Source organism: Cyprinodon tularosa, unplaced genomic scaffold (genome assembly GCF_016077235.1).
Source record: "Cyprinodon tularosa strain WSP-4 unplaced genomic scaffold, ASM1607723v1 ctg35, whole genome shotgun sequence".
NCBI lineage: Eukaryota > Metazoa > Chordata > Actinopteri > Cyprinodontiformes > Cyprinodontidae > Cyprinodon > Cyprinodon tularosa.
The window spans coordinates 1,339,810-1,352,266 of NW_024039063.1; the positions used below are offsets into that span (position 1 = coordinate 1,339,810).

Here is a 12,457-nt window from a genome sequence, read left to right on the forward strand (position 1 = left end):
AAGATATCCCTGTAACAGGAATAGATTTATCACATCTAAAATGGAGGACGAGATCAAAGGGATTGCTTCCTTAAATAACCTTGTTGGAACTGAATCTAACATGCAAGTAAAAACCTTAGATAAAGACAACAGTTTTGCTAACTGTGAAAACCATTCATAGTTAGAGGAGTGCTAATGATCATATTTTTGATAGAATCAATGTTATTTATAAAGAATCCCATAAAATCATTACTGCTAAGAGCAGGTGGGATGGATGGTTCAACAGAGCTATGGCTCTGGGTAAGTTTGGCAACTGTATTAAAAAGGATTATCCTTATTCCCCTTTATCAATGAGGAGAAATATAGAATAGACTATAGAATAGAATAAAAATAGAACAGAATATAGTATAGAATAAAAAATCCCTTCATTGTCCCACAATGTGGACATTCTGGTGTTACAGTTCTGGTTTTCCTGATTATAGGTAGGATTCCCGTAGGCATGTATAGCGCCATTTTCTCTTCAGTTTCGTAGAATTTTGCTTCAGAATATGCTGCTTTGCATTAAACCATGGAAGCAGCTTTGTATTTTTATCGTTTTTTTGGTTTTTTTTAAGGGTTGTCTATGGCGGCAGTACGTACGAACTAGCAACCCAATCCACAAAATCATCAAAATGAGAAGGGAAATAAACCAAACTTTTGCCCTCTGCAGCACTGCTCAGCGACACAGATGAGAGAGGGAAAGGGAAACAGATTCTCTGAAAATCTTCTCTCATTGGTACCTTAAGTAATTAAAATGTTGTGCTCTTTTCTGTATTATCTGGTCTTTTCAGTTGTTATCTGTGGAGGTAAAGAAAAATAAAGAAAACATAACTCAGCAGGTACAGAGCAACATTAACGCTGGAGTTTTGAGCTTTACCTGGCATGTGATGAAGGGCTCACCAGGAGATCTGACACTGGGGAAAAACGTAGCCCAACCATTGTTACCTGGTGACAGTCATTAAAGTAAATTAAAACATTTTAAACTAAATATTGGCCGCAGTGAGTTTCTGGAGAATCACAGAAAATCCTGGCTATGGATTGAGTTCAGTCGAAGATCTTTTTAGGATTTCTGTCTACAACACATGCCCCATATGTGATATCCTGTCTGGCTGAGACATATATTTATGTGTTGTGGATGACTCATCGTATGTTTAGGAAGATTGCTCTCACATTTCCCAGAAACAATCGCAAAAACAACTCTGCTACTTTTTATAATCGGTGAATTGATTAAGTGTTGGTCCTGTGCAGGGTAGCCAGGGTTTAGACTTTTAAAGAGAAGAGAACTGTTATATTTAAGCGGAGAGGAAGAGGTTAATGGACATCTCTGCTGGGGTAATTCCTGTAGGAGTCCTTGGAGCAGATCCAGGACTCACAAAAGTGACTACAGAATTCTTCTTTAAGAACGCCTCGGATCACTAAAAACTCATTAAATGAATTATTTATCTCTTCTATACTGGAAGCACCTAGGATAACCCAGAACTTACAGAAAAGTCTGGCTGGGGATTAGGCTCAGATTTTCTAATGAACTGGTTGATTGTTTTTTTAAACCTGGTCTCGAACAGAAAACAATGAATAAATGTAATTTTAAGGTTTGAAAAAGTGATTTTAAGACACAGCTACATCCACTCTGGGTTTGACAACTTCAAGAAGCTCCCTTTTATTACTTTTCCTTTATGTGCAAAAATACTAGAGCGTATATCTTATCCTATAATAGGCAAGAAAATAGACACTGCATTGTTAGTATAAAGTCTAGAAATCTTCATACAGGGGAAGAAATATTTGTATACCACGAACTGAACAGCCTAAGGATTTTAGTCATGGTAGCCTCTGTAAGCATCAGAGATAGAAAGATTGATAGAAGACCAATATTTTTTTAACCTCAATAAAATTGTTAAGATAACTTTAGGACATTTTAAGACTTCTTTAAAGGCCCAGAATTTCGGTCCTACAGGATACAACCATAAAACCTGTAGCCAAAATAGGATCATAAAAAACTTCATTAATGTCAATTTCTGTATAGCATTAAAATAATACATACTAACAATGTTAGGGACAGGGACAGTCATGTAAATAAATCTGTTCAGCATTCTGGCGGCTAACTGACAGCGTCCCTGATTCTGATAATCAGACTTTCAAGCAACTTCAAACCACTTATTTTTGCTTATTAGGAAATATTGAATAACTTTTAACTGCATTTACTTGCCTTAGTATCAATGTTTGAAACAGTTAAATACAGTTATTCTGAGGTTAATTTGGTACATAAAAAAACACAAAAAGGGAATGACTTAACTGCCTGGGACTTTTACTGAGGTTTTCTACCCCAGTGTGGCCTGGATATACTGCTTTTGGTTTTAAGTTGGGTGACCAGGAATGTTTGGTCTAAGCCCCTCTGAGCATATTCCGTAAATTAGTAATTATGATATCTTGGTCATAATTTCTGCACCACAAACTAATCCATGACAAGTGGATGTTTATGGCAAAACCTCCACAAATAAAAGAGAAAAAAGATCAATGTTTTTAAAATGTGGCTGCTCAGGGAAGGATTATCAAAATAAAAGAGATAAAGCGTTATGATTTCTACATAAAACTCTGGACCATTAAAGCAGAGTTAAAGTAGGTGGCCCTGATATGAAGTTAAATTTCACAACTTTGTGACTGTTCAATTTGAAAGAAACAAGAGAATAGACGTGGTGTGTTTAAAACTATTATCAGGAGAAAAATATCTTGTTTTAAAGATAAATATGGGAGCACCAAAGAGTGTCACAAAAGCATTCCTAACCACTGCTATAGATTTTTTAACGTTTAACATCCTTATTTATTCACCACCCTTTAACATTGATATGAAGAGGAAACATAGATATTAGTAATATATTAGTGAAATGTGTAAACTTATAGGCCAGTGATAACAAGAGTCCGGAAAAACACTGACACTTCTTTCCAAGGTATTTCCAACATTTACAGATCTACAGTTTACTTTCTATAATTAGTTGTTTTATACCCCCTATATCAGGAAGTAAACCAGATACAGATACAGCAAGGCTTCCAGAGTAAATCTGGCCTATATCCTTTAGCTTTTCCTTAGAATAAATGCTTTATCAGAAGATATACTATCTGGTCAGGCTAATGCATTTTCATGAGGAAAAGATAACTGAGGTTTTTGTGGTTTAATGCTTTAGATAAATACAAACTAACTATACAATTAAAGTGAGCACAAAAAGCCAGCAGGACTCAACAACAACAAAACAATGGAACTAGAATTACATCAATTAGAAAACAAAAAGTAATTCATCCATTTTTCCTCTTTTTTGTGTACCAAGAAGTGGCATGGTACAATAGGAATGTTTGTTTTACATATGAGGGAGTTTATTTTCTGGATAAACACAATTTGCATTCCATACTGTATACTCAATTATATAATTTTCCTAAATAATTGTTTTTAAACGTTTTGCTTTTTTTTCTTCATATTGAGTAGTGCAATTAAACTCAAAATATGTTGTTTACATCTGCTTTTGCTGGTATCTGCTTAACCCCTCAGGTCACCAGTCAGTAGCTTTTGGAGGAAATCAGACACAGGAGTGTAAAAGAGGATACTTAAAGCTTAAACATTGTCTGACCCCTATGAAAATTTGTCTTGCCTTTACTATTCAGCAACAGGCAGATATTCTTCAGACTTCAAACAACCTGACTTACAGTAACTAATAATCAGATTTATTTTCCAGGAGCAAAGGACCCCTTAAAGGGGACTTCAGTAAAACCTGCAACTTTGAGGTCCAGTTTTGCCCTGAAAACAACGAAGGATTTATTTGAAATTTAACAGCCTTATTAGCTTGCTGCACAAAACTGTGGAAGAAAATAAAGTTAAATACTGTGTATAATGAGGTCAGAGGGGGCTGATCTCTGATGAATGAATTCCATTGCACGCACCATGTTTGGGGGTAAAAGTCAGTTGATCATTTAATTTAGGCTAGATTCTGATTTAAAGGTTAGACCGTTCACAGGGTTGATTATTATTAGTGGCAGTTAGACCAGTTTCACTTCTAAATTCTTTTCAAACCATTGAAAGAAAACTGGCCAGCCTTCTGCTTGTATTTTACATAACCCATGTAAGTCTTTGGATTCCTTCTACTTTTAAGACCCAAGAGAGATCAACTTGAATCCATTCCAGGAAACAGCAAAGTTTATTTGTTTAGCTTTTCCTACTTTCTCTCAAATCCCAATACCCCTCAAACACCCCCACCCCCACCCCACCCCCTATGGGTGGTCCTTTATTTGAACCTAAAAATATGTTTTCAGTGCCAGTGTAGAAGAGCTCTTCTAACAACAACTAGTGTGCCTTTAAAACAGCTTGTAAATTCAGAATATCTATAAGAAAACACTTGAAGGACTGGAAATAAATACAAAAAAGCCAAAGCAGTCAAACCATTTCATTGTAGTAGTTTCTTTTATCAGTTATTTTGATGACTCTTAGTCCAATTTTACTAAAGCGTCTTATTCCTTATACGATCAAGTAAAATGATATGACTGGCATAAAATCAAATACAAACAGCATAAAAATAAAACAACAAGCCGGTCCCATCTAGGCGTAATCGGAGAAAATGACAGACGACAGTCTGCTCCGTAGCTTTGATTTGGTCGCTGTAACCGCAGAAAATCCCGCTTCACAAAGATAGGATGTTATAGATAGGATGAGTCTTGAACTGAATTAACCTGTGTCAAGAGGCACAGATGCACCAACTGATGTAATTGGGAGAGAATACCGCAATTTTTTATATTTTTCAAAATAAAACATCACTCAGACTCTGATCGTCGATAAATTATATATATATATATATGTATATATATATATATATATATATATATATATATATATATATATATATATATATATATTTTATGATATTGCTAAATGATTTAATTTTAATAAAGAACACAAACACAGACTTCGAATTAAATCTTTATTTAACCAACTTTTTTAACCATAACAGAATTGTTTTAAAGAAAAATAACTTAAGAGACCTGAGTTATGTTATTAAATACTGACAAAGAATAAACTAAAGTGACCCCGTGTGCGGGGTGGGGGGCCGGGCTTAAAGCAGGAAAGAGATGGGTTGGTGTGGCGGTGTCGCCGCTCCCCTCCCCTCACATCCGGATTTTAGGTTCACTTATGGGGTCATCCGATAGTCCCGGGACCGACCACCGGTGTCACCGGGTTTTTGGTCCTGGTATTATTGGATGTGAGTGTTATGTGTGAATGTGTGTCTGCGTTGTTATTTTCTTTATTTATTATTATTATTATTTTATTCAATTTTTTTTTTTTTTTTTTTCCTGTGGTACGAGTGGGGGCACTAGGGAGGGAAGGCATGATTGAGATGGTGTGTTTTTTTTTTTTTTTTTTTTCTTTCCCAGGTTGGGGTCTCAACCGCACCCTCTCCCAAATACATCTCAAGTCTCCGCTAAGTGCGGAGCCCATTCCCCCCGTCCTGCTCTCCCTCCGCTGGCTGGCGTCGGGGCTCACCGGTGCACTGGTGGAGCTGGTGCACACACATGTTCTTATACACAAAGAATCCCCTCCAGGCATGCTTTGGCACCTTATAATGTTTTTACAGTGAGACAGAGAGCAGTCCACCTTTTTTATTTCCACTCAACAACCATAGTCTCAGAATAAGAGCATTGAGCAGAGCTCTTTGAGATGTTCAAAGCTTGGCATCACCCTGCTTTAAACTTTCTCTCTGACCGTTAAGATGTGTTCCTGTACTTGTTTTGGGAATACTGCTGGATTGTTCAGACCAGGGTACAGATACGTTAACAACCAGGAACATATTTCGATAATGACCTTTTAGGGATAAATGTAGGATGTTATTTGAGCCTTATTAGTCATACAGGAGCACACCATTATAGCTTGACATAGTTAAACACTGCAAGAGAACACTGTACCTTTAACTATCAAATAACACTATAAACTAACACGAGGGGGTTTGTACTTCCCATGATTCACCTTGAAATGAAGAATATTCCAGTCAGGTTGGAGCTTCCCAGCCCTGGTCTCACTCTGCTGTTTACAGTCTGCCAGCTTCTTTTGCTGCACAGCTGACAGGAAGAGCAGCAACACATCTCTCTGAGAGGTGTTGTTTTGGTCTTTTAAGATTGACTGCAGACAGAGAGCCCTTTTTGGTGCTCCTCAATGTAAACACAAGTCAGGCTGTAATGAATGTGTAATGGCAGTAGAATCACTGACATCCCCTATGTTCCCACTGTACCCACTGTTCCCTGTAGTACCTGACAACTGTCCAGAGGCAGTCGCTTTTTTTTTTTTTTTTCAACACAAAGTTATGCACCAAATTTTTGGAGCACAGCTTTTTTCATGGGAGACTTATCAGCCTCGACAAGGAAAAAATGCTGGTTGGAAGCTTTGGAAGTCTGCAGCATCGAGGAGAAAGTTTAAAACAGATTAAACTTCTAGAATGAGTTATTCTTTAAAAGAACTTGGGCCACACGTATAAAGCATACGTAACATTTAAGCACAACTTGGGAGATAAAAAAAAATAATAATAAGAAAACTAGAAATTACTAAAACTTAGCCAAATGCACTAAAATGTGACTATTTTGTTTGTCTAAGCTCAAGGAGCGGATGTTTTTCCACGAGTTTAAACTGTTTTGGTTTAAACTAGAGTTATCTCTGAATCACTATAAGAGGCTAAATGTGATCACTGAATCACGTCTAACCTAGTAGTTTAACACTTTGCACAGGTATTAAAGGTTGTTGCTTGGTTTTAACAGTTCCTGCAGCTGCTCTAAATTTAGAACAATTTGGAATGTATTGAGGAAAGGGGTGTAATAGCAGGGGTACATAATGTTTTATTAATCTGATTTCTTTGTGGCTGCACACTTTGAAATATATTGCTATTGCCGACATGTGTGTATGATTATATAACAAGTGTGGTTTTTTGTTGTTGTTACAATAAGTATTTATAAGCCTTGTTAATGTTTTTTTCTCTGCTGTCAGTAAGTCCCATGAAGCCCCTTGCTTCTCTACTGTACTTCACTCATCAGTCAGAAAACTTGACCCACTGTGACTGTGGCAAATACCACACGTCCATGATGACGCCAGCACAGGCAGACAGTTTAAGGGAAAAGATTGAGGACACTCTTTTTTTCTACCTCCATACTATCCATCATTGGTTGGATCTGCGCCCTAGATCAGGGACCTCCTCCCCTCCCTGCCCACAGCGGTGCGCCCCAATATTAGTAGAGAACATGTGGATTACTGGAAAGCAGAGGGGTTCGGTTTGCCTCACTACATCCCCCTGCTGATTCCTTATCATCCTTTGCAATAAAGAGGAAATGCGCTCCCAGATCCCCAGCAGACCAATGCAAATAACAGACGCCAGCTTGAGGCGGACTTATTTGACAGTGGAGATGTCGAACTTTACGCACGGGTCTGTACCTATCAACGAGTCGCTGGACAACTCAAGTGAAATCATTCTGCCAATCTTTATGTTTGCTGGCGGGGCCATTGGGAATCTGATCGCGATACTTGTCCTTTCTGTGTCCCGACAGCAGAAAAAGACCTCCGCCTTCTTCTCGTTGGTGCGCGGTCTGGCTGTGACGGACCTCCTAGGGACCTGTTTGGCCAGCCCGCTCACAATAGCCAACTACATGGACCACCATGTGCTGCACGACCACCGCGTCTGCGAGTTTGACTCCTTTCTGTTGCTGTTTTTTGGTTTGACCGGACTGAGCATCATTTGCACCATGGCAGCAGAACGGTATCTGGCCATCTGCTGTCCCTACAGATACCAGCGGTGGGGGGTGGACAGCCGCTTTGCGCAAAAGTTCCTTCTCTTCATTTACATCAGTCACATTTTATTCTGCTGCCTCCCCATGATGGGCATATCGAGGAGCGAGCTGCAGCCGCCCGAAACCTGGTGCTTTATTGACTGGAAGACCCCCGAGCCTGTAGCTGCAGCCTATGCGGTTCTGTACGGGGCCGTGAGCCTGCTGCTCATCCTCGGCACCATCGCGCTCAATCTGGCGGTGTGCGGAGCGCTGCTGCTGATGCGCCGCAGAACCGTGCAGCGGAACTTTAGCAGAGCCAGCGTCAGGCAGAGGTGGAGGGCGCTGTCCACGGCCGCGGAGACGCAGATGATCGCAGTGCTGGTGATGACCTCCGCGGTGGTCCTGGCCTGTTCGGCTCCCTTGGTGGTGAGGAATTATTGAAACAGCCATTTTTACTCATACATTCTGAACAGTGTGGGGTGTATTTGCATTCACCCATCTTACGTAAAACCACTCTATAAAGTTTGAACCTCAATGCTAATTCTGACATTTTTAACTTGATGGGAACAGTGGCGGTTCTAGACCAAATGTACCAGGGGGCAAGAGTGTTTTAATGGGGGCACAGAAAAGCATGAAATAAAAAACAGGGCGAGGGAATAAAATATATTAAGAGAGCTGCATGAAGTGAAATTTCTATTCTATTAGGTTTAATAAAAAATCTATTTTTGTAAGGTCAATATACATTCATAATTTAGGAATTTTAAATATTTTTAACTTAATTTAAGTTAAAATTACAATTTTCTATAAAATCTGAATTAGAACTTAAGAAAAACTGATAAATTCAGCTGTAAAAATTATTATAGTATTTCTTATTTGTTTTGAAAAAAAAAAAAAACATTTAGCAGATGAAAACTGGGATCCTATCTCACTAACACTGAAGCTATCACCTTATTGTTTTTAAATAATTAGTAAAACATCATTTTTAAAGAAAATAAATGAAATAGATCCAAAGGACCTATCAGTAACCATTTCTGTTCCAGCGCATAGCATCATTAGAATTTCTTTTGAGTCTTATTTCTTCAAATTTAGCTCCTTAGAAGCAAAATGTGTAGAAGCAAATTTTCCTCTGTTTCACGCTAAATGACTAAATTCATGTGATAATTTGGGTTTTAATCACTAATGCCCTTCAGAAATGTCTTTTTGAGGCTGGTCACACGAATAGAATAACTTGTTAAACCTTTAAAATTGTATATACTTTAAAAATTATGTTATGTAGGATAAAGGACAATGTTATTGTTTCAAGCTCTTTTTAGGCATTATTATTTACACAAACTTGTTGCCATTGAATCACTGCTGCACTTGATAAAATAGAAATGTAATGAAAGCGGTGCAAAACAAAATTTCGTTTTGTACACACCCTGTGTATACAAAATAACAATAAAAAGTTGTCTAAGTCTACGTCTGCTTTTTCAGGTGCGCATTTTTGCCAACCGCTTCCAGAATGACCAAAAGGCAGATCTGACAGCCATCCGGATCGCCTCGTTGAACCCCATCCTGGACCCCTGGATCTACATCCTCCTCAGGAGATCCCTGTTTCGACGTTTGCTCAGTCTATCCAGGAGATGCGACAGCCCCACCACTATTTGCCCGCCTTCTCCTCAAAGTGATCTGCTCTGTCCTGAGATCATGAAGCAGAACCGCGTGTTTATTCAGCTGATGTGCAATGCACACATCATCACTCAGCTGCCTGCTTCTGTCAGCTTCACACCATCTAACGCTGAGATCCTCGGCCAGACTTGAGGCTCTGCAGAATCAGTGGATTTTAGTTACAAGCAGCTGTAAGGAAGCAGAACGACTCTCTATAAAAATTCGATACTGTGACTAGAGACACAGTTATTATCAGAATCTGCTTTATTTACATTAATGCAGACAGATGAAGTATAAATATGCAAAAGAAATTATAAAAATATATATTTTTTAAATATATAAATATTTACAAATGTACAAATGTGAGTAATGTTAACGTGGACATTCTGAATTCTAAGTTTTGTTGGAGAGACTTTCTGGAGGAAAAACTGTCTCTGTGCTGGATATGTCTTTGTTAATGTTACTCTGTTGTGCAGACATGACCTCTACCAGACTGGGGAGAAGATTATCCCCTATTATGCTCTCCACAGATCTGATTGTTTGTTGGACTTTGGACCTCTTCAGTTTTATTTCCACAAAGGGCAATAAAAAGAAAAGTCTGAATAAGAATTCCTATAGAAGGTTAGCTTCTTAGGTTGTTGCAAAAAATACAGTCTCATGTCGGCCTCCTGGCAGAAGTCCAGTCATTAAGAGGTGGAATGGGGAGAGAATACAACCCGAGATGCCCCTCAGCTGCCAATTAGTTAGGAAGCTGGTGATCCACAGAAACTGTGAGCTGGGCAGTGTCTGGATTGATGGTGTTGAAGGCAAAGCTGAAGTCCACAAACAAGATCTTGTCTGCTTCCATGACTGTTCAAAGTTATAGGAGGAAGTGTAGTCCCAGGTTTACTTCTGTCTGCTTGGTAGGCAAACGGGAGGGAATCCATCAGGGGGCCTGAGATGAACTACAGATGCTTAAACAAAAATTCCTTAAATGATTTTATTACCATAGACGTCATTTAATCGCAAGATGGTGTGAAAGAGATGAATGGGGAACTTTTGAAGCATAACAGACGCTCAGGGAGCTCAAAAGACTCGTTGAAGATCTGAGTGAAGATGGGAGCCTATTGGCTCTCAGGCATGAGAAGGAGACATTGTCAGCTCTTTGTCCTGTGATCCTGAAAGAGCCTATTTGAATTTTACTGAGAGAAATCTAATCCAGGTGGAGGGTCTAAGGGTGGGTAATAGTTGATGCTTGTCAGAGGCGGAGCTAGAAGGGGGCACGGTTGGCCTTTGGAAAACTTTACCTATTTTGATATACTGTAGAGCAGAACAAGCAGTTCCCCTGTAAAACATAGGGTGGCAGCAGTGATACACTCAGGTGAAATGTCCTAACTTGATTTTTTCTGTTGTTCTTATATAAACCACACACTGTAAAAAAAAAAAAAAAAAAAAATAAGGTAATTGATTAATTAACTACATCTATATACTAACATTAGATAATAATAATAAAACTCATGCTTTTTTTAGAACTAGGTTTTCAGCTTTATGGTGGAGAAGAGAAAGTTCTGAGTATCTACAGATGAACCACTGCTCAACCCATTCAATGTGAATATTATGCAGATTCATTACTGATTTAGACAGCATAGATGTATAAAATGTGCATAGCTTTATAAGCAATATCTCAATGAAAATATTTATATTTAGAAAATATAGATGTTTTGCTTGTTTAATTTCTAGGTGGTACAGTTTGATTAATGAGGACTGACCCTAAACTTGTTTTTGGCAGTTTTCAGCTTACCCTGCCTAGCCACCTCTATGACAAGTCTCTGGCTCCTTCAGACACCATATTTTACATATGAACTTCTTTAAAGTTTTTTTTTTATTAAAACCTTTTATTAATGTTTTTTGTGTGTGGTGGGTGGGGGGGGGGGTTAGAGCTGTAGAACAGATAATTCTTTCTGAAAATAATCTTTATTCATGTAACGTAATGTCTTTAATCTTTGCAACATGCTTGTAGGGTTCAAAAGGGTCAAAGATTAAAAAGCAAAACATGAACAAAAAACAAAGTGGAAAATGTCAATAAACTCACAATTTTATACAGGAAATACAAAAAGGTTTTCTTAAAATTACAGAAATTTAAGAAACATTGTAGCTGGTCCGTTCAGTTGGTACACTCAGTTGTTTAGAGCAAAGAGCCAATCAAACCAGGAATTCAATCTCCATACGAAACATTTGAGGAAAAACGTGACATAAAAACTGTCTCAGAGATGCTTAACTGTTTCTTTCGTAGACAGAGCTACCCATGGAGCTAGTTCACCGTTACCTTTTCTAATCCAGGAAGTATTAATAAATCAGTGCTTCTGGAAAACTCAGTCAGCCTAAGCAGATGGACACTTACACTGAGCCTGGTTCTGCTGTGGGTGTCTTCCTATTAAAATGTATTTATCCTCTCCATGCCTGCATGCAAGCTTGTGCTGAAGAATCAATGATACAATGCATGTTAATATCAGCTGTCACCACATTCTGGTCCAGGAGAAGCGTGTCCTGCAAGTCAATGCCTCAATACAATGAGCTGGTTTTCCTTGATATGAAATATGTATGATACGATATGATATGACACACTTACTGTTGTACCTCTTGGGTCTTGCCGTCCAAGCTTCACAAAAAAGAAAGTAAATAAATTGCATTTAATTGATGGCCTACTGGTAAGAATCCTGAAGACTGATTAAGTACAAATGATGGCAATTATTCATTTTTTAATCAAATATTATTTTTTTTATAGTTTGATGCTAAGTGTTTTCATTTCCCTTTTGGAACATCCCATGTAAAAGAAAATGCATTTCACGTCTCTCATATTTATAAAGCTTTTCTTTGGTACGGATGTTATTGTAAAACACATTTAAGACATGCATATCTCCCAACGCACTGACCAAAACCTGCTGCTAAAGCCTAATGTCAATAAAGATTATTACCAAGAATGCTCAATGTTGTTTGCGTCAAGAGTTCCAGAGAATTATAAGGTATATTCAGAAGT

General features: G+C 38.2%; 1 protein-coding gene across 1 annotated transcript; it reads left to right on the forward strand.

Moving 5' to 3' along the window:
- Positions 1-7,196: 7,196 nt before the first annotated feature.
- On the forward strand, positions 7,197-10,111 carry LOC119789857 (prostaglandin E2 receptor EP4 subtype-like). The gene is made up of 2 exons (XM_038295027.1): positions 7,197-8,220; positions 9,268-10,111. Exons 1-2 carry the CDS (start codon positions 7,360-7,362, stop codon positions 9,592-9,594), a joined length of 1,188 nt encoding a protein of 395 aa, XP_038150955.1. The 5' UTR covers positions 7,197-7,359; the 3' UTR covers positions 9,595-10,111.
- The last annotated feature ends 2,346 nt before the right edge of the window (positions 10,112-12,457 follow it).